Raw genomic sequence first — 18,471 nt, 5'->3', positions numbered from 1 at the left:
GATGTTTGACTTCGTTGGGGGCCGCATCACGCAACGCACCACGGCAGACGGCGGAGAAGTGCACTTTCCACGAAAGCCATCTCGATAAGAGCCTGGACATGCGAGTCCGTCCATGCAGGACCGGCTGGTGTACAGCCTCTATGCCTCTTCCGTTTTCTTTGCGGCACAGTCACCGCCTGGACCGAATAGACCGAATCAACCTATAGCGCCGCGCACTCGCGCGCATGCCCATCCATGTGTAAGTGTACTTGACCACCTTCAGCCGCAGAACCGTTGGTGGGCAGTGAGTCTCGACCCGCTCAGCGTCACCACCCTATCATCCAACCAGACCAGCTGTAGGACCGACCGGTGTCCAACGCGTACTAGCGCTGACAGCGTTATGCTTAGCACCTCGGCCTCTGTTCGGGGGCACGCTGTGCCACCACCAACAGAAGGCCGTCGCTCGCAAAATGTAAAAGGGAGGAGGAAATCAGGTTTCCTCGAGTTTGGGGGCCAGACTTGGCATCCGAATCCTTACGTCCTCTTTGCTTATTTTCCCAACAGCCACTCCCTCTCACCCCACCCACCCCTTTTGGCCATAAGGGTGCATCGCCCTATGAGAGGTACATTTTGTGGGAACGTGAACGCCATGAATTGCATACTTTTGGATGGGCTGGGGGATGGAGGTGTAGCAACGGGTACCCTACCCTTCAGATGTGACTGGACGAACCAGACTAAAAGCTGGGCCTCTGGGGAAAAGTAACCGAAACGCTGGGATTTCTTTCTTACACACCCTTCATGCTGGAGGATGGAAGGAGTCAAATGTCAGACTCTCCCCCTCCCCCTCTTCTATTGGAGCCTCAGAAGCGTCCCAAACCTATCGATCATGATGGCTGGCATGACGGTTAGCGCCAGGGCGAGCCTCTTGAGCCGCACGGCTCAGGGTTCGCGGGCTGCCCCCGGCTTTTCGGTCGCTAGAGAAATCTGACACGTTGGGCTTTATGGGTGACAGGCGTCGGTGAGTGGTCGGTCTTGCAAGTAACTTTGCTGCGAATTCTGGACCTCCCTCTCCCCCTTTTTTCCTTTTGTCTGCCGCCGCCGTCTTCAAAAGGCCCAGAGCCGGCCTCTACGCTTCTCACTTGGAAGACGCGTCAAGCGCCGGGCGCTCTCACCGAGGCGGCCGTAGACGCTTCGTTGGATGCCCCTGACGGCTGTTGTGCCCCTGATCGTGGCGCTTGAGTCGTCGCTGAACGGCCTCAGGCTTTTCCAGCGTGAGGGATTGGATGAACACGCTGCCATGAAATACACAGAAGGACCTATTCAGCCGGGACAAACTCTACACTGACAGACAACGGATGGATGCGCGACAGTAACAACTCGGTATCAATATAGAACAGATTGTGATCGTGAAGGGTCATTAAAAACCTCCGCCTTATGCCAAACCATGCGTGCCACTTTTATCCCTCGATATGTGATATGCCTGTTCCTTTCAGTCCCTTCTCCCGCCATCATTCGCCAAGATAGGAAGTCCGGACGCCCGCAAAAACACCTTCGCACATTGCTGATACGACAAATTGTAAGGAGATGAATCAAGTAAAAGAGGTATCCTGCTACTGTGTGGTCAAACAAAACAACTGAACCCTCAAGCGCTTGACATGCCAAAATGATATCTCGGGGGAGTAGCGCATGTGTACTGAACAAGGTTGGTGGAAGAGAATATGTTAATGGGTAAATCACTCCTCATCTTCTCCCTCGGCGTCTTCGTCAGAGCAGGCGGCAACGATAATATCCTTGCGGTAAGACGAGGCATTACCACAACTGCCACCCCCTTTCCCATTGCCTGAAGAGGGGCCAACTTCACCCTTGAGTGGGTTGATGAGCTCCCAGCCGCCAGGGGCCTTGGTCTTCCGGACGACGTAAACATCAGGGCTCGACGCCCACTGTGTAAGAGTCGGATCGTTTTCGTTGCCAAAGTGAACCGCCGGCTCCTTGCCGTCGGCCGCGCGCTCGAGGTGACGCGCGACGTGCTCCATGCGCTCGTCCCAGGCTTGCGGTCCATTGAACTCGTGCCCGCAGTCGCTGGCCGGGCAACGCATGTGATGCGGTAGGTCGCAGCGCGTTTGTTCTGCGTCCGCTTGGAGGTTTTTGAGGTGATCATCCCAATCGGGTGTAGGTTTCTTCTGCTTTTGGGCCTTTCGGACATGAGGAGGAACGTGCATGCGACGGACATGTTGGGTATAAAGATCTTTGCGGTTGAAGATGGCGCCGTTGGGTAAAGCAGGTGGTGTCGGCATGGTAGAACAGGAAGAAGAGGAACGTCGACTGGTCGGAGGATTGGTGGTCTTGGAGCAACCATCCTGGATACAGAGCCAGTACTGGAGGGCGAGATGCTGTGAGCTTACATGGCGTTTCCATTCGTTCTTGCTGGCAAAGGTGGATGGGCAGCCGGCATAATCAAACACGCATACGAAGGGGCGGGTGTGGTGTTGCTTCATGTGCTTCTGGTACGCGTTCTCGTCGGAAAAGGAGGTCTTGCATTCGTCGCAAAGAATCTTGGAGCTTCGCGTAGATGAGAAGGCCGCGTTGAGCCGATTTGAGGACAGGCCACCGGTATTTCTGTTGATCCTTGTTTTCTTTCTCTCCTGAGGTGAGTCGGGATTTTGCGCCTTAGCTCTTACATTGGTGCTACGGGAACGCTTCCGAGTATGTTGCTTGGGCTTGTAGTCAAGATCCTCGTTGTCTTCGATGCAAACATCGGCCCCGATTTCGGACTCAAAGGGACTCTGTTCGCATCTATTCGTGTCAGGGTAGCTCTGTTGGTACGAGCACTCAACCATGGGAATCTCCTGCTTTGCGATTTCTTCGGGGGCTTCAGGTGTAATATGTCGCGACGAGAAAGCCGATTGTAGCGGGATGCTCGGCACATCAGAGTCTGAAGAGCAGAAGCTGAAGGTCCGGCCGTTGTCGAAAGCATTCGGGGTGATCTCGTTCTCGAATATGGCTTGCGAGATGTTCACCTCGTGAGGGTTGACAAAGGAGGTTCCCTGCATGCCAAGGCCAAGCAGTGTATGGGATCGGTATTGCTGGGTCTCCCAGTCACCAATGTATTGCTTGTGTGGCATGAAGGGGGAAGTGGCAGAGCAGTCTGGGGGAGTTGCGGGGAGAACGTCGCTTTCCGTAGGTGGACTGTTGGAACTACTGCTTGATAGCGTCTGCTGAGAGCAGGGAGATCCATGCCTTCGCTGTGAGGCTGGAGGTGAGACACTCTGCTCTTGGGCCGGAGAGGCTAGGCCATGCAGGACCTGGGCGTTCTGGGGGACGAAAAATGCTGTTGGTGGCCCATCCATATATTGTTGGATCTGATGAGTTTGGTTCGGGGCCCATGAGGCTTGAGAGTAAGATACGTGACTTGGGTCGATTAGGGCGGACGAGGTTGGAGCTGTTGACGAGTCAATGTAGGAAATGGATATCTGATCAAAGTTCTGCTGCCCATAGTATAGCTGTTCGTGGAGAGGGCGTCCTCCTTGGTCATGTTGGTAGAAACAGGACATCTTGTGAGTTTCTTCCAAAGGCCAGTTCCAAAATAAGGGGCTGCCTATGGATCGGAGTCAACGAAGCAGATGGTACAGTATCTTTTCGAGACGGTGCGGCGGGATTTGATCCAGAGTGAACGGCGATAGGGCAGGGCAGGATGAGAGAGCAGAGGGTCCGAACAGTTAGGGTGAGTGGAAGTAGAAGGTTGAATGATATAATAGAAGGGATACCGGAGTAAGCGAGAGAACACTTGCTTGCGGTTTTCAGATATAGGCTGAACATGAGAAGGCATCATTCCGGCGTTAGAGACGTGCTAGTGTGGCGATCCTTGGTGTATATAAGTGCAATAGGTAAACTGGGAGACTAGCGAAGCTGGAGTGCGCCAGGGCAGTTGGCTGGGCTCTCCAAGAGCAGAGGGCTTTGAGGGAAGGGACGAAACCCCATCGAGAAAGATACGTACATTGGCAGAGCCGCATGGTGGAGACACGAAGATGGCAACAGAGAGAGGGCAGAATGCGAGGCGTCAAGGAAGAGGCAAAGATGTACGGGTACAAGGGGCTAGGATTAGTCGCTGTGGGCGAGTAGATACACACCCCTGACGCCCAAGGCTGCAGCAGGCAGGGAACATGCTTGGCTTGGATTGGCCCCCAGGTCGTGTCTGGTTGTTTCTGGGGGTGAAAAGCACGCGGAACACACCATCTTTCCGACCGGCAGGGGAGAGAGGAGAGGGAGGGTGAGTGATGGACGGCAGTGGGGGAGAGGAGCCGCCAGGGCTGTGTTCTGGTCTGCCTACTGTGTATTACCGACTCCACGACCGACGGGACGGGTAGGGATTGGGCTTGTCTCCTCTGAGCTGGTCTCAAGCATGTCTCTCGTAGTCTCCAGGCAGATGTGTATGGATGCCTTGTGGTCGGCGAATCAAGTACTGCCTCGAGTGGTCGCCAAACGTGCCAGTCTCGGTGCATCCACCCATGCCAGCTCAAATCAGCCCAACAGCGAGGCATCAATCGAGGTCTGTCACAGCGGCCGCCTCTTGGATGTGCCCAAGGATGCAACGCCAACGTCACTGGCGATCGACGATGGGAATCGCGGTTTGGTTATAGCCATGGGCTTGCCAAAGCCGTTATCACTGCGCAGAAAGTAGATGCATCTCAGGTAGTCATAAACCACCTAGGGAGGGTGCCCCCGTCCGAGGAAGTGGATGGAGTAACCGCGCAAAGTACAGACTTGGCCAGGATATTATCGAGCGGCACCCAAGACGTCCATAAAGAGGAGGCAGGCTAAGAACAGGACTTCTGGCTTCTCCTTGTTGTTGTTACTAGGGTGTTAATATGTTCGGTTGACAAAGGAGGGAGCCAAGGAAAGAAACAGACACGACAGCAGGTGGAGGCCAGAAGAAGCTGGGACGATAATCTGGGACGTACCTGTAGAGAGTGCAAGTATGGTATGTCATCTAGGCCATCATCTCTACTCCCTCTTACGGCGACACGAAGCGCGCACCAAACGAGGCAACCACAGGCTTACTAGCGCAGTTGCGTCGAGAGAAGGTCATGGCTGGCCCACTGGGCAAGGCACCTGAAGTACCTGAAGTGCCTACATGACTGTACGTATAGCGCGTATGTACGTGTATTTGTACATACATTGATACGGGTCCAGCGGCAGGGGTGGGTTGCACTTGGGGGGATGTGGAATTGGTAGAAGGCGTCACGCCCGTCCCCGTCCCGTACCCGACGCAGCAACAGCCACCGGCAGTGCACCTACACTGCCAGTACAAGTCCCAAAGCTGTTCTGTTGCCTTGTTTATCGGGTCTCATGCGTTTTTGGGCCTAAACCAGGTAACTATACGGTAGGTATATTACCTATCCAGTATAATCATTAACACACGCAGGGAGGGGGTTCAACCACATGGCCATGGCACTGCCACATCGATTGGTAAACTAAGCTGCGGTTGCTTACAAGGCGGACCCCAGCCACTGGGCAGCAAAAGCCAAACGCGACACCACTTCCAAAGGTCCGTCCCGCAACTCAAAGTCCCCACGCTCCTTAAGTACCTAGTTCGTTCCCCTTGCTCACCCAGTTAGTCAGTCGTCCTCGAGCCAATCCCGACCGCCCAGTTGGTCTTCATAGTCACCCGCGCGCGCCGCAGACACCACATGGACATTGGTGAATAAGTACAAATACGTACCCAGACAGGCCGTGCTTGAGATAGGTATACAGGTACGTACCAAACCGGACGAACTGACAGGTGGTCCACGCTACGGATACCTACGCGAGATCTACAGTCATCTAATCTACCTAGGTAGTAGCGTACCGGTACACTATCCGTACCTACACCAGGTGATTGCCAGGAACACACAGACACGCACCACCAAGGTACGTACTGGTCACTTAATTTTCCGGTGCTGAATACCTCTCTGTACGGATACATCGTGCCTCATGATAATTACCACCCTCCGACCAATGAGAACCCCCTACTCGATTCTACCATGTACATCGACCATTCGCTACCATTCTCCAAGAAAGCCGCAGATACGGTGGTGGAGTATATCCGTACATGGATGGTTGGCCCGAGTCGCATTCCTCGGACCATCAACCCTCTTTCCAGATACCCTCGTGGCCCTTTGCAGACCTTCACGGTTCAGTGTGACTGAGGTACGTATCCAAATTCCAAATGCCACACCAGCAACCATTCTACCTAGGTACTCCCTCCACACGTAGCGTTCAGAATCCTAGCCAACGTAGCCATCCCAAGGCGCCTCCATCTTCATTGCTCCCTGGCCGCTCGCTCATCTACCAAGTACGAGAAACACTACGCTCCTCCCGTCTTCACTCCCAGCCCATTGCGGATACACTATATGGGTACTGTATCCGTACACGCAATCAGTGCGCACGCTACGCTAGTATACACTACCGTAGACGCTCGACTGTTTCGTAAGCCACTACCAGGCAGGCTAACGGTAAATAGTATAGCGTCCGCTGAGGAGCGACTAGCGCGCTGGCAGAAAAAGAGATCAGATACTGGCAGAAGTAGGGGCTAGTCACTTACGTCAGCAGGAAGCTTGGGTGCAAGCCTGGCTGTCTGGGTAGGTTATTGGCTGGATGGGTTGACCGCCTTCTATAGTAGAGTTAGTGCAGTAAATATCCACTAGCTGCTCTCAGTAATCCTCTAGCTAAATCTAGCTAGCCTGCCTTCTAGTGGCTTACGAAACAGTCGAGTGTCTACGGTACTACGCTGCCACACCGTTGAATCCTTGATGGCCCGCTTTCTCCAACCCTGCAAGCCCAGACTAGCCAACGTCCCAGCATTTGCCAGCTTTCTACTCGACAATATGCAAAGCCACGGCCCTGTCTGTCGGTCAATCGTCGGGGTTTGATCAACAGCACCAACGACGATTACAATGACTCGTGGCAAGCAACCTCCAGCTTTGGAGAGGCCCCGCTGATCCCGAACCTGCTTCCGAGCTACCTAAATGCTATGTATGTACGGATAACTTGCTCCTCTCTACCAATCTCTGGAGCAAGGATCGCATGTCCCCAGAGACCCCATGGACGACGGCCGAGGGCTGAATGCATGGTCACTGAGCGGCCACATCCATCTCTTGATAATTCCCTTTCCGAGAATAAACTCCGCTTGATCCCTGGTTTTCTCATCCTTGTACGGATGGATTGGCCCGCTTCGAGCACGTGGCACACACACGCCGCAACATTGCGCGTGCGACCAAGACGATGGCGATCTTATACGCACGACTGCGCGCCGAGGCCACTCTACCATGGTCGACATACAGCACTCAAATCACACCCTCTGCTCTCTTGCTGGCTAGGTGTCGAGATCCCGAGACCTGCCCCCGCCTTTCTCCAGCCCCTTGCCTCTAACATCGATAGACCAGGAACGGAACCGTTATCGGATTCTCCAGAAACCTTTCGCCCAGTACGGTGGGTTCTTTTAGGACGGCCGCCGCATCAAGCAGTCTTTGAGGTCTCGGAGAAAACCCGCCAACCCGCCAGACCGCCCAATGGAGATAACGCAACCGTCAGGGCCAATCTCGACGCGTCAATAACGGCATTCGCACCGGTGGGTGCTGTCCTTTGCATGCGACGCAGACTTGGCATTCGGGATCCCCGAAATTAATTTTGGGCGATTTTCCCCAGAGCTTGAAACATAACAACAAGAATAACAACAATACACACACGCACACACTCTGGTGACCTGTACATGGTGTAATTGAAATGACCGGGATGTAGGTAGCTCTTCTCGTACCCAATGAGGCAAGACACCCGCGGCGGCAGCACCAGTTTACGGCTCCTTGGCCCACCTCGCAATAGAGCGCCGACCTAGACCAGGGCTCTCGACATCTTCGTCGGGTTTGTTGGACCGAGGTCGATCCACCACAAAGGTTGACAGGCAGTAGTGTTATGTTCAGCTTGATACACAGCCAACGTTGGGAACATTTCGAAGCATGTATTTCAGCACAAAACCGATGTCCTGTCTCAGGGCTGGAAGCCGTTAGGTGCCCGACCTGGAACGTAGTGTCGTGATCCGAGCTAACCTGCCCAGAACCCATTGCGCCGACTACACTTCGTTTCACGACATCCTGACGGTCCTCCATCCCCATCAATCCGAACATCTGCGTGTCCGTCCTCATGATACCATTGCGGCGCTCTGCTTCAGCCCAAACCTGAGCCACCATGACTGCTTAGCCGCACCGAGCCACCACGCCATTGCTGATGCCGCCCCCCCCTCCCTCCCGTCTTACACCCTCCCCTCCTACACGAATCTATGGGAGGTAAGCCCAGGACCCCATAAGGGCCGGGGAAATGAGAAGGAAACACGCATAGTCCAGCTCTCGACATCACTCACGCGCATCCTATCTTATGTACATCATCCCTGCCCGGTCTTGCATTGTCCGTCTTCCACTCCTCCCACGCCCCTTCTGCGGGGGTTGTACCCCAGGCGAGACACACACCGCCCCCTTCCACGGAACGGGTTCAATGGCACTTTGACGGTAGAGTAGAATCATGTTTTTTTTTTTACTGGGACGAGGGAGAAGGTCTTATAAGTCCCCTGGTGCAGGGGGCTCAGGGGAGCTGGAAAAAGAAGGACGGGGCAGCAGCTCATTGATTCAAGGCGGCGACGAGAGTCCTTGGAGCGTGCAACGACCTCCAAAGCAGGCCTGCCATTTACTCAAAGAAGCAAAATCCCTCTCAACGCGGCTCCAGGCAGAAGGGTAAGCCCGATCATCCAATACCCCATATCTCGGGTCGCTAGCCGCCCAAGAGCACAGAGATTATCCCAAAGGCGCCTCGGCGCGCGGCTACATCTCCTATCCTGCTGTTACCTGCTTCCCCGACCCTTCTCTGAAACCCACGGCACCCCCCCCTGAGGCGGCCGCGCGGTGGGGCCTGGGAAGTCGAGTGGCCTCGCGGTGAGCGGCCGGGGCCGGGGGTGGGTTGAAGGGCAGGGCGGTCTGATCTATGGTGCCAGGGGCTCTGCTCACCTTTAAGCAGCTTGCGAAGATCTGACGAATGCTTACAGGACGTGTATCAAACACTGAGAAGAAGCGTGGGTGGCCAATACTTGCGGGCGCCGACGGGGATGCCTTGCTTCTTTTCTATGTCTAGGTACTATAGTAAAGGTGTATTGGAAACATTGGAAATGCAGCCAAGGATCCGTCATGGATTCTGTAGCCTAGCAAGTGGATGGCGGGCACCGTCGTCTATTTCCGCATGGCCTTCCTGCCATGTTATCACTTCCTCGCGCCCGACATAAGAAACCATCAGGGCATCCAATAGCCACAACGGGTGATATCATCGTCATTATATCTATTATCACATTATAACCCTCTACGTTTGCTTTTTGGCTGAACGGTGGGCCTCCTTTTTGTCCCGGACCGTGACACATTGGACTTCGCAGTTATCGCACCGTCTGTGGTTGCAGTTGAAGTTGATGCAGTTGTCATTCAACTTACAGTCGGCGTCCATAAATTCACATGCGCACTGTAGAGGTAACTTGTTAGCGAGGACCCACCAAGTCATACATATGATGATGAACGAGGGTTACTTACGCACAACCACCTGTACGTTCGTATGCGCTTAGGTCCATTTTGTTCGTCGTCGTCGTCGTTGTCGTCGTCGTCGTCGTCGTCATCTCTTAGCCTTCTCTTTCTCGTATGGCAGCTTACAGCCTTGGGGGTATCGCCCCCGGGCTTCTGCGAGTCGACGACAACGGGGCCCTCGTCGGCCGATTCCGCGTCGCTAGAATCATCCGGAGAGCCGGTGAGGTCGACCTTGGGCAGGCATGGATTAATAGCTACCCAGTCTGAGTATTCCTTCTTGGGTTGGTTATTCCGGCCTGCGTAGTGGTCGTCGATATGGTTGAACCGCCCGGCCCAGACGGTAGCGCTCTTCTGCGGAATTTCGACAATCTTGCTGCAAAACCCACACCAGAACCTGGGCTCGCCGTTGCGTCCGACGCGGCACTTTTCGAGTGCCCTGTCGACTTGCACGGCATCATTCATCTTGTGTTCCTTTGCAAGGTGGCTCCGGAAGGTCTCCCGGCGGTGACAGACCTTCCCGCAGCTTTCGCTCTCATTGTCGGCCCGTTTCTCGTGGCATTTCCACATCTCAACCTGGAAGTGCTGGCTGTTCTCGTGGCGCTTCCAATCGTTCTTGCTGCCAAACTTTTTCTTGCAGTCGGAAAACGTGCACCCGTACGGCTTTTCATGGCGCTTCATGTGTTTCCTATCTCTCTGCGTTAGCGCTGGACTATCATAAGGCATGGTAGAGACTGCTTACTTGAGCTCGCACTTTCGGTTGAAGCCCTTTTGGCAGGTAGAGTGCGGGCATTGATGCTGGTTGTTGGTAGTTATGATAGGAGCTGATGCGGGTTTCTGAGGGGCGGCTTCTGTCTGGTTCTTGAGGAATGTCTCAATGACATTCTTGGGCAGCTGCGAAAGAAGATCGAATATGACTTCTTGGCTCTTGTTCCGAAGTAAAGAGGGAGACCGATTAGTCGGCTGCTCCCCTTGTTCGACGGGTTGTTTCTCCCCGCTGGATCCGGCCAGGGCTGGATGAGTCGGCTTCTTGGTAGCGGCATCGCAGTCCATGCTATCTTCTAGAGAACCATCAAGAAACCTGCTCTGGGTTCTTTCTGGAATCGCAACATCTGGTTCGCGGTCTAAGCCAATATCGATAAGAGTACGTTGATGCTGGTCCGTACGGAAGCTATAGGAGCCATCACGTTTAGCTCCAACAACGGCCTTAGGAGACAGAGCTCTGGTGATTTCCTTGGGTTGTACAAACTCGTGGCGTCTAGGCTCATGAAGCAGACCAGGAATTTGGTTGTGTAACTGAGCCTTGGAAGCAGCTATATCACCCTCCGATGAATCGAGAGATGCGCCCGATGCTGAGCCATCGGTCCTGGTAAGAGATGGATCGAGGATGAGGTCCATAGGCATTGGCGGTTCTTCTTGAGGAGATAGCTGAATCTCCTCAAAAGTTGTCGGCCTGTCGTCCCAGGCCATGGCACCCTCGTTGTAGGAGTTGAAAAGCTCCGAGCCTACGCCTTCCAAATCATCTTGCGCGTTCTGCTGAAATGAAGCATCCTGGGGTCTCTGTAGTGATGACCTACGCTGTTGTTAGCTATCACATCCGATAACAATCCTATCCAAAAACACTTACTGCAGTGAGTATTCATTAAGATCATCCTCAGAGCTGATATTTCGATGATGCACACGCTTCAGGTGTTGCCTAAAGTTATCCGCCCGGGGCCATATCTTGTCCTTGGTTTGGCATGAGCCAATGTGGCAACGATACCGCGGGCCTGCGTTAAAAACGTCAGGGTGCACACTGCCTTTGTGCCGGTCGAGGTCGTTCAAAGTGCCGAATCCCTCCTTCCGGGTACATCCGGAGACATTGCATATGTAGGCTTTGCGGTGCCGCTGATTGTGTTTGCTTAATTACACGTCAGCGCGGTTGTCCGAGATGAGTGCCATCAGTTCGCGAACTCACTTCAACTCTGACTTGGTCTTGCAAGGAGCCTGACAGTCCGGACAAAGCAATCTGCTTCCAACGGCACCGCTTTGGGATAGGGGAACGGGTGTTGCAGCCATATTGTCCCAGCCCCCATCGGTAGGGGTTATGCCGAAGGGGTGATAGTCCATCACCTGCCCCGAGAGGCTCTGGGTATCTTGGCTGCGGTCCACATCGTTGAAGACGGATGTGTTTTCGATACTGTGTTTGGTCCTACTCTCATAACCAGAATCAGAAGGAGGAAACCCCGAGGGGGCAGTATCGCATTCCGAAGGCAGCGTGCTCCGCCAGCCCTGGAAGCTGCCGTTGGTTCGTCGCTGAATACCCGGCGCAAGTGCTGGTCGGCCTTGCTGAGATGCACCGAAAATACCCGAAGGAACCCATGGCTGCTCCCCGCCATAAAATTCCATCAGGCTCCATGGCATCGGTGTCTTGTGATGGAAGCACTGGCCCGAAGGTGTCGGCATGTCACCCACGGTCTCCGTGTCCCGAATGGGAACCATCTGGCCTTGCTTTGCGAGGTCCATCCCCATGTTGTTGGGCAGATTCGTCATAAACGAGAGGACGTCGTCGTAGCAGCGAAGAGCGGCCAAAGATAACAACTCGAACTATGAGCTGTGACGAGCAACTAATTACACGTTAGACCGCGGCATACAGAGTAGGCGGCTCTGCTGGCATTTGCTCCCACAGTAGAAGGCACTGGCCCGGTTTTACATAGCAAAGTTAACAATACATGTAGTAATAGACGACGGAAGGGAACAAAGGCAACCAACTCGAGTCCGAAGTCAGGCACGCAGAGCTGTTCTTTTTCTTTGCTTTGGCTTTCAAAGCTTGAGACTCGAAGCCGATGTGACCGGGGAGAAGGCAACTGCCTGTAGAGGGTTTGTCAAAGCGAAGCGGAGTCTGGATGGTCCGAGTCAAGATGGGAGGTTGGTGCGGTTGAGTTGCCGGCCCGCAGTGGGTCGGTCGGGGCCGAAAGAGGACGACTGGCTCCCGGGACTAGGAATACATGGGCAAACGGACAGGCGAAGTCTTCCAGGAGAAAAGACTGCTGGCTCAAGGACAAAATGGAAGAAAACCGAAGGTTTCAGTCGGGCGACGTGGACACGGAGGGAAGCGAAGGGGACTTGTAGTCATCCGGACGAGGAGAAAGCAATGAAGAAGAAGGAAGGAGGGGGTGAGAATGAGGATGAGGATGAGGATGAGGATGAGGGCTCGATGTGACTAATGCGAGGCAAAGCGAGGAGCGATTGCGGGCGGTTCACACACACATTAGGGGAGTAGATGAGGCAGCCATGAGGTCGAGGGCGCAGTCCACCCGCTAGTCCGCCTTGCTTTTGGGGCGACTCTCGGTGAGTAGCACACGTCGACGCCCAGCCCCGGCCAATCAACGTCCGGAAGACACTAGGCAGCGATACAAGGCAACCAGCGAGGCAACCAGGCACCCGGAGAATGGGTCGCATTTTTTCCACTTCCAACATCGACCGCTCGGCTCACTCAAAAAAGACATTGAATTAACCAAGTACTACACTGCACACTCCGTTCGTTGTCTCGTTACACAACTTACCTAGGTATCTGCCATTGAAGACATCCAGCAACAGGACGAAAACAACCACGCCAACGAACTCCCGGGACATACAAAGCCGCCTACCTGTCTGTCGAAAACCAAGACTTGGTTGGGCGTTACATTTCTCAGTGGCTAGATATAAGCGATACTTGGTCCAACTACCCGGGAGCCACGCCAACTCGCCTCGGTACTCTTCAGCCGATGTCACTTTCAACGGGGCCAATCCCATGAGACTTGCGCATGCCTAGAAGAGGAAGCTTTACGCCCTTCTCGACTAGCTTGCTTACTTATCCTCACCCTATCCCTAACCACTCCATCAAGAATTGCTTGCTACTTCCTTGGGTATTTCTCAGCTGGCACAGTCATGTTGCTCGCTTTCGAGTTCTAGAGCCCGCGGCACCTTCCACCGCAAGGAGTTCCACAGAACTGAGTGAGACTTGAGCCGTCGTAGGCTTGACAGGGTGTGCGAATGTGGGGTCCGAACTTTCAACGACTTTCCCCAGGGCGGGCAGCTGTGGTTGATGGGGGGTTGGTCTTCTAGAACCGCAAGTCGTGATCCCCAACCAGCAATGTGAGGCTCGCATACACGCCCTCGCCCGGGTTTCACCTTCTACTTTTTGCGCAATCCCGCACGGCACCCTGTTGGGTCACCTCTCATGCGATAGAACAACTCAATCATCATCCCACTTCTAGTTGTTTGGACGAGCAACCATAGCTCAGCATGCGATGTGTCATTTCCGCCAATGTCGTCCTCCGATGCCCGCTCCCTCCCTCCCTAGATTTGAACCTTTCCGATGCTTGCAGGCCCACTTCCGAAGGCCTATTCCTCCTTCAACCTCTCCTATACTTGAGGGAATCTGCATCGTTTGGCCGCCGGATGTTCTGGCAAGCGGGGCCTTGTCCCCTGTTGCACAGTCTTACGAGTGTACTTCTTTTGCCGCAATATTTGTCTCCTTACAAGATGGACATTTGAATCCGCGCTGCGCTGTGGCATACCTGCTCTACATTTCTAATGGCACGCTATGGTAAGAAAATTTCAACGGCCAGGGAACTGTTCGGCCGTAACTTTAGTTTGGGCATCTGCCTCGTCCGCTGTGCAGGATATTCGGTGTTTGCTCTGCGCCAAGGAGCGAGCCTACATCTGAGCTGGGTAAACCCGCCTATCGGGCCGCTCCGCAGTATGCAAGCGATTTGGGTCCTGAATCAACGGCTCAAACAATTGGGTGGTGCGGAAATGATATTCTCCACTGTCGATAGGATTTGATGTCCATCGTGACACACGACCAACAAATTGCAGACGAGCCTAGAGAGAGAACAAGATGAAGCCGGCCGTCTTAACCTGTCAAAACCCTGGAGGCCCAAATGAACAGTTCTTCTGTGACTAGACCAACCTTCAGAGGATGATGCGCATTATCTATGACATGGCCAGGCAATAATTCGTACTGCGCTGGCCCTTACTGGCACCAACTCTCCAAAAGGCAAACTAACACGCCGTCACCTTTGCAAAGTGCGTTTTTACTCAGACCAGGAGTATGCATCTTCTTCAAGACCCGGAACACGGAGTGAGTGTCCCTGGAGGGGGTAGCCGATATCTCCGATCCAAGGTCGAAAAGCAGCTCTCAGTGTGGAAAATGCCAACACAGTTCTCTCATTATACTCATTGCTTATTGCCATCATCCGACTTGAGACGACAGCCAAGCTTCATTGTATCTCGAAGGGAGGAATATGCTAGTTCTTGCATCCGTACCTACCGTCCGAGCAGGGAATCTGCAGTCTCCTCTCCCGGGGATGCACAGTCAACCCCCTCCCCTTAGACGTACGGGACTAAGCTTCATGTGGGAGCTGCTGAAGTCCGGACGAGGTAGTTGTTGAGCGAGGTTGCCCCCACACCATGTCCAGGTTTGCATGGCATCCTCGCAAACCGACATCTCATCGATGCACAGCATCAACAAGATAGCCATGGACGTACGCTGCGTCTATGTGGCCAGACGTCTTGTTGGCCTCGACAATTCTCTTTGCGTTCAGTTGCATATTGATCTTCGAAACCCCATGGTGGTTACCGTGGTCTGTGAGCCGAGTCCCCAAGACAAATATGTTATAAAAGCCTGGCAACAGCCCGGAAGTGTGTGCTTCATTGGGGTGAGATTCACTTCTGAACACTAACTGGCAATTACTGTGCCAAAAAGCATCTGACACCATCTACTACAAATTTCCTTTATCCTGATATATTGACCAGAACTATTGAACTTAATCGGGGAAGACACATTCGCAGAGCCGAGTGGACGTAGATTCTGTATGTATCTGAACAGTGTTCAAGCCCTCTTACTGTCCATAGTCCACAGCTGACCACGAGAAGACAGCTTCTTTTAAGGCCGTTCACCAGCACCGCTCGACAATCCCCTCGGCTCGCTCTGGCAGTATGTGTGACTGGGAGGAATTTCTCTTCACCTGCAACCACTCGATTGTACGGCTGAAGTCGTACTGTCATTTCGCTCGCAACGATCCGAATCACCAATGCTTCGGTGTCAAGGTTCTCCGCAACTCGTGGCGACAAAGCGTGCCGTGCGATAACTGCATATCGGCCTGGAGAGACCAGGAGAATCCGTGTTTTGCCGCCGGGCTCAATCGAGAGGAACATGTTGGCGGCAGGGGCCGGCGTCATTGAAAAGGGGGTCAGCAGCGAAGGGTGGCGGCGCTAGTCCACGACGATAGCAATATTCCGTGTATTTCTCCATTTATGAAAACATAAACTGGTTTGCGCAAAAGTGACACCCGACTGGTTGGTTTATTGATTAGATGATTACTCATTTTCAACAATATTTGATAAATAGTGTCATACAACCCTCGTCTCAGTTCATGTAGTGATATGAGCCTTATGCGAACGCTACTGCATAAAATAGTGGTATAGACCTGGAACAATGGGTAGTTTGAAACTGTGATCATTCTCGGTGCACAGCTCTTGTACCTGCCTGGGTCGAGAAGCCAGTGAGGCTCTATGGTTGTATCAGGAAGATAGGCGGTAAAAGTTGCGGTACATGTTTCTAGATTCTTGTACAGATCAACCATTGGGTGCACATGCTGTAATCATGATGAACCTGACACGAAGTGACGTGAGAAGCGGGTACGGGTATGCATTTCCTCATTGGTCTTGTGAATCACTGACTTGTTTTAATCAACAGGGCACTGGGTTGAGCGAATGTATGAACTTGGTTGGCTCAGCTTTGGTTAAGGGGCATCGTAGGGCTCATTAACTACGTAGCTTCGGGTGAAAGAAAACGAGTGATAGGAGTGATGAGGCTCACAAGTACACTCAAAGGTTGACTTAGGATCGTGATTTATGTATCATTCCTTGGAAGATTTGCGGGTCGATATGCTAGGCAGTTTCAGGTTTGACGTAAGGAGTTGTGTCTTCCTGAGTTCCGAGTTTTGAGGCCTTCGTGAACCTATACCGCAGTGTGACCGGATGGCAAACACGGCAACCGGCATGTACATAACCCTTCGTACGACTGGACAACAGAAAGGCTACGCGTCACCAGAACGGCACTCTGAAACTCCCGAAGGGGAGCGGCTTCATGGGAACAAGGCCAAGTCCTCTGAATAGTAGATCTAGATTTAGGCGCTTGTCCGTTGAATACTCCCCAAGTTAGAATAGAATAATATATGACGCAAGACTGGTCGCTTGTTACTCATTCAGATACTGGTAAACAGGCCGCCTCAAATAGAACCCGGTGACTTGTATCCGATTCCAATCGTAGAACCCAATATGGAGACCCTCATTGGTTCAACTAGATATTTACACTTGAATCCAGTATTTATGGAAGGAAATTCGAGGCCGATGGTCCATCAAGCATCAAGGATGAACCAGTGTAGGAGCGTCATACAACATTGGTGGCATCGCATGAGACAGTGAGCTGTCGTGCACAGAGCGATGTGCTGATAAGTGCCGCGGGGGCACATCGCTCTTGGGTAACTTTGATGTGATAAGTCTGCAAAACGCACGACGGCTGCCAAAAGTCTGCGAAGTGTAACTATAATGCCATGATTGAAATCGATATTAGTGTTTTCTTCAAAGAGGGGCAGAAAGAGGAGGGGCTGGCAGGCTTTGGCTTGAGACCACTGGCGCAGAATGAGCTCGCGATATTTGTTACGACTAAACTTACTCCCGGCAGCGTATCACGCTCAGATGAGCAAATGAAGGCAACATTTGAGATCCCATTCTGCTCTAGTCCCTAACCACTCCCGCTTGCTCTACGTTATTCGGAACCAGGCCTTCCTTCCTTCTGCCCTTTACTCCGTGTTTGTAGCTCCTGCAACGCGACCCACAACATTGTAACGCTTAGAAAAGAAAGTAATCCAGTCGTTGAGAACACCCTTCTCCTTATCAGGGAGGTCCTGCCACTCAGGGCTGACATCCTCGGCCTTTGTTGAGGTCATACCTAGAGCGCGGGAGGCATCCTTTCCAGCGAAGACTACTTAAATATCAGTATTCGTACTACCTTTGGCTTTTGTGAGCAGTTTTGGGACTCACCGTTGTAGGAACCTCCTAGTTGGTAGGCCTTGTTGCCCGTCACGTCATAGACAATACCCTTGGAGGCAATATGTTAGAAGCCGCTGACACGTTTCTTATAATTTGATTTTACCTTGATCGCGACGTATGTCTTCCCATTCGGATCCGAACCTATGATGCTGTTAGCGTCGCCGGTATCGAGTAAGTTTAGTTGGCGAGAACATTTGCATGGGAACAACATAGCATGTACCCAAACACCTGAACACGAATCTGAGTCGCTTCGAGCCCTCTAAAATGTCCAAAAGAATCCTGATCCATTCAACCCTTGGCGGCTAAGCCCCTATCATTGAGGGCACGCATCAATGAGTGAACGATCTCTCCAACGCACACATAGGTACCTCCAGTCAGAGCCAGGTACAAGCCGCTCGGCGGTCATCGCTTGAGGAGCAAATGAAATGACGGGAGTACTTCAAATTAAAGATACGGAAGTAAAGACAGCTTACCATCGGCCTTTGCCAACTCCTCGAGGGTGATAGGGTCGTCCTTGGGGGGAGCCAGTTCGACAGGGACCTTGGGCTCGAATTTTCCGGCCATTTTCTTGAGAGTTTCGATGAGAGATAGATGATATGGAGTATAGGTATCGAGTTGCAGGCTTAGAGGCGTCAGATACAAGTTGCAGAGTTGTGAATATTTTGTTTCTCTTACAAAGACGGTGAATGGAGGGGAAACAAGCTCGACTCTGATGCTCAAGCTTCCCCACGATCCAGGTGGGGTGGGGGCTCCAGCATGGCCGGATGAGCCTCGGAGTAAGCGTCATTTTTGATTCGCTGCGCATTGTGATACAGACCCACAATAG

The 18,471-nt window shown here is 53.0% G+C and overlaps 4 protein-coding genes across 4 annotated transcripts; 1 reads left to right on the top strand and 3 right to left on the bottom strand.

Annotated features, from left to right (window-relative positions):
• Window positions 1-1,712: 1,712 nt before the first annotated feature.
• Window positions 1,713-3,530, bottom strand: GLRG_04282 (uncharacterized protein; the record flags this gene model as incomplete). Its single annotated transcript, XM_008094967.1, has 1 exon — window positions 1,713-3,530. The coding sequence occupies one exon, from the start codon at window positions 3,528-3,530 to the stop codon at window positions 1,713-1,715; it is 1,818 nt and encodes a 605-aa protein (XP_008093158.1).
• A 5,824-nt stretch (window positions 3,531-9,354) lies between these two features.
• On the bottom strand, window positions 9,355-12,074 carry GLRG_04281 (uncharacterized protein; the record flags this gene model as incomplete). The annotated part of the gene is made up of 5 exons (XM_008094966.1): window positions 9,355-9,507; window positions 9,576-10,251; window positions 10,306-11,136; window positions 11,191-11,463; window positions 11,521-12,074. The coding sequence occupies 5 exons, from the start codon at window positions 12,072-12,074 to the stop codon at window positions 9,355-9,357; spliced, it is 2,487 nt and encodes an 828-aa protein (XP_008093157.1).
• A 3,453-nt stretch (window positions 12,075-15,527) lies between these two features.
• Window positions 15,528-15,689, top strand: GLRG_04280 (uncharacterized protein; the record flags this gene model as incomplete). Its single annotated transcript, XM_008094965.1, has 1 exon — window positions 15,528-15,689. A coding segment is annotated over one exon (162 nt), but the record flags the coding sequence as incomplete, so codon positions are not given.
• A 1,706-nt stretch (window positions 15,690-17,395) lies between these two features.
• GLRG_04279 (cytochrome b5-like Heme/Steroid binding domain-containing protein) lies at window positions 17,396-18,209 on the bottom strand (the record flags this gene model as incomplete). Its single annotated transcript, XM_008094964.1, has 4 exons — window positions 17,396-17,577; window positions 17,637-17,694; window positions 17,749-17,786; window positions 18,119-18,209. 4 exons carry the CDS (start codon window positions 18,207-18,209, stop codon window positions 17,396-17,398), a joined length of 369 nt encoding a protein of 122 aa, XP_008093155.1.
• Window positions 18,210-18,471: the final 262 nt, after the last annotated feature.

The sequence above is a fragment of the Colletotrichum graminicola genome, assembly GCF_000149035.1.
Source record: "Colletotrichum graminicola M1.001 genomic scaffold supercont1.13, whole genome shotgun sequence".
NCBI classification, from domain to species: domain Eukaryota; kingdom Fungi; phylum Ascomycota; class Sordariomycetes; order Glomerellales; family Glomerellaceae; genus Colletotrichum; species Colletotrichum graminicola.
This window is presented reverse-complemented; position numbering and strand designations above follow the sequence as displayed.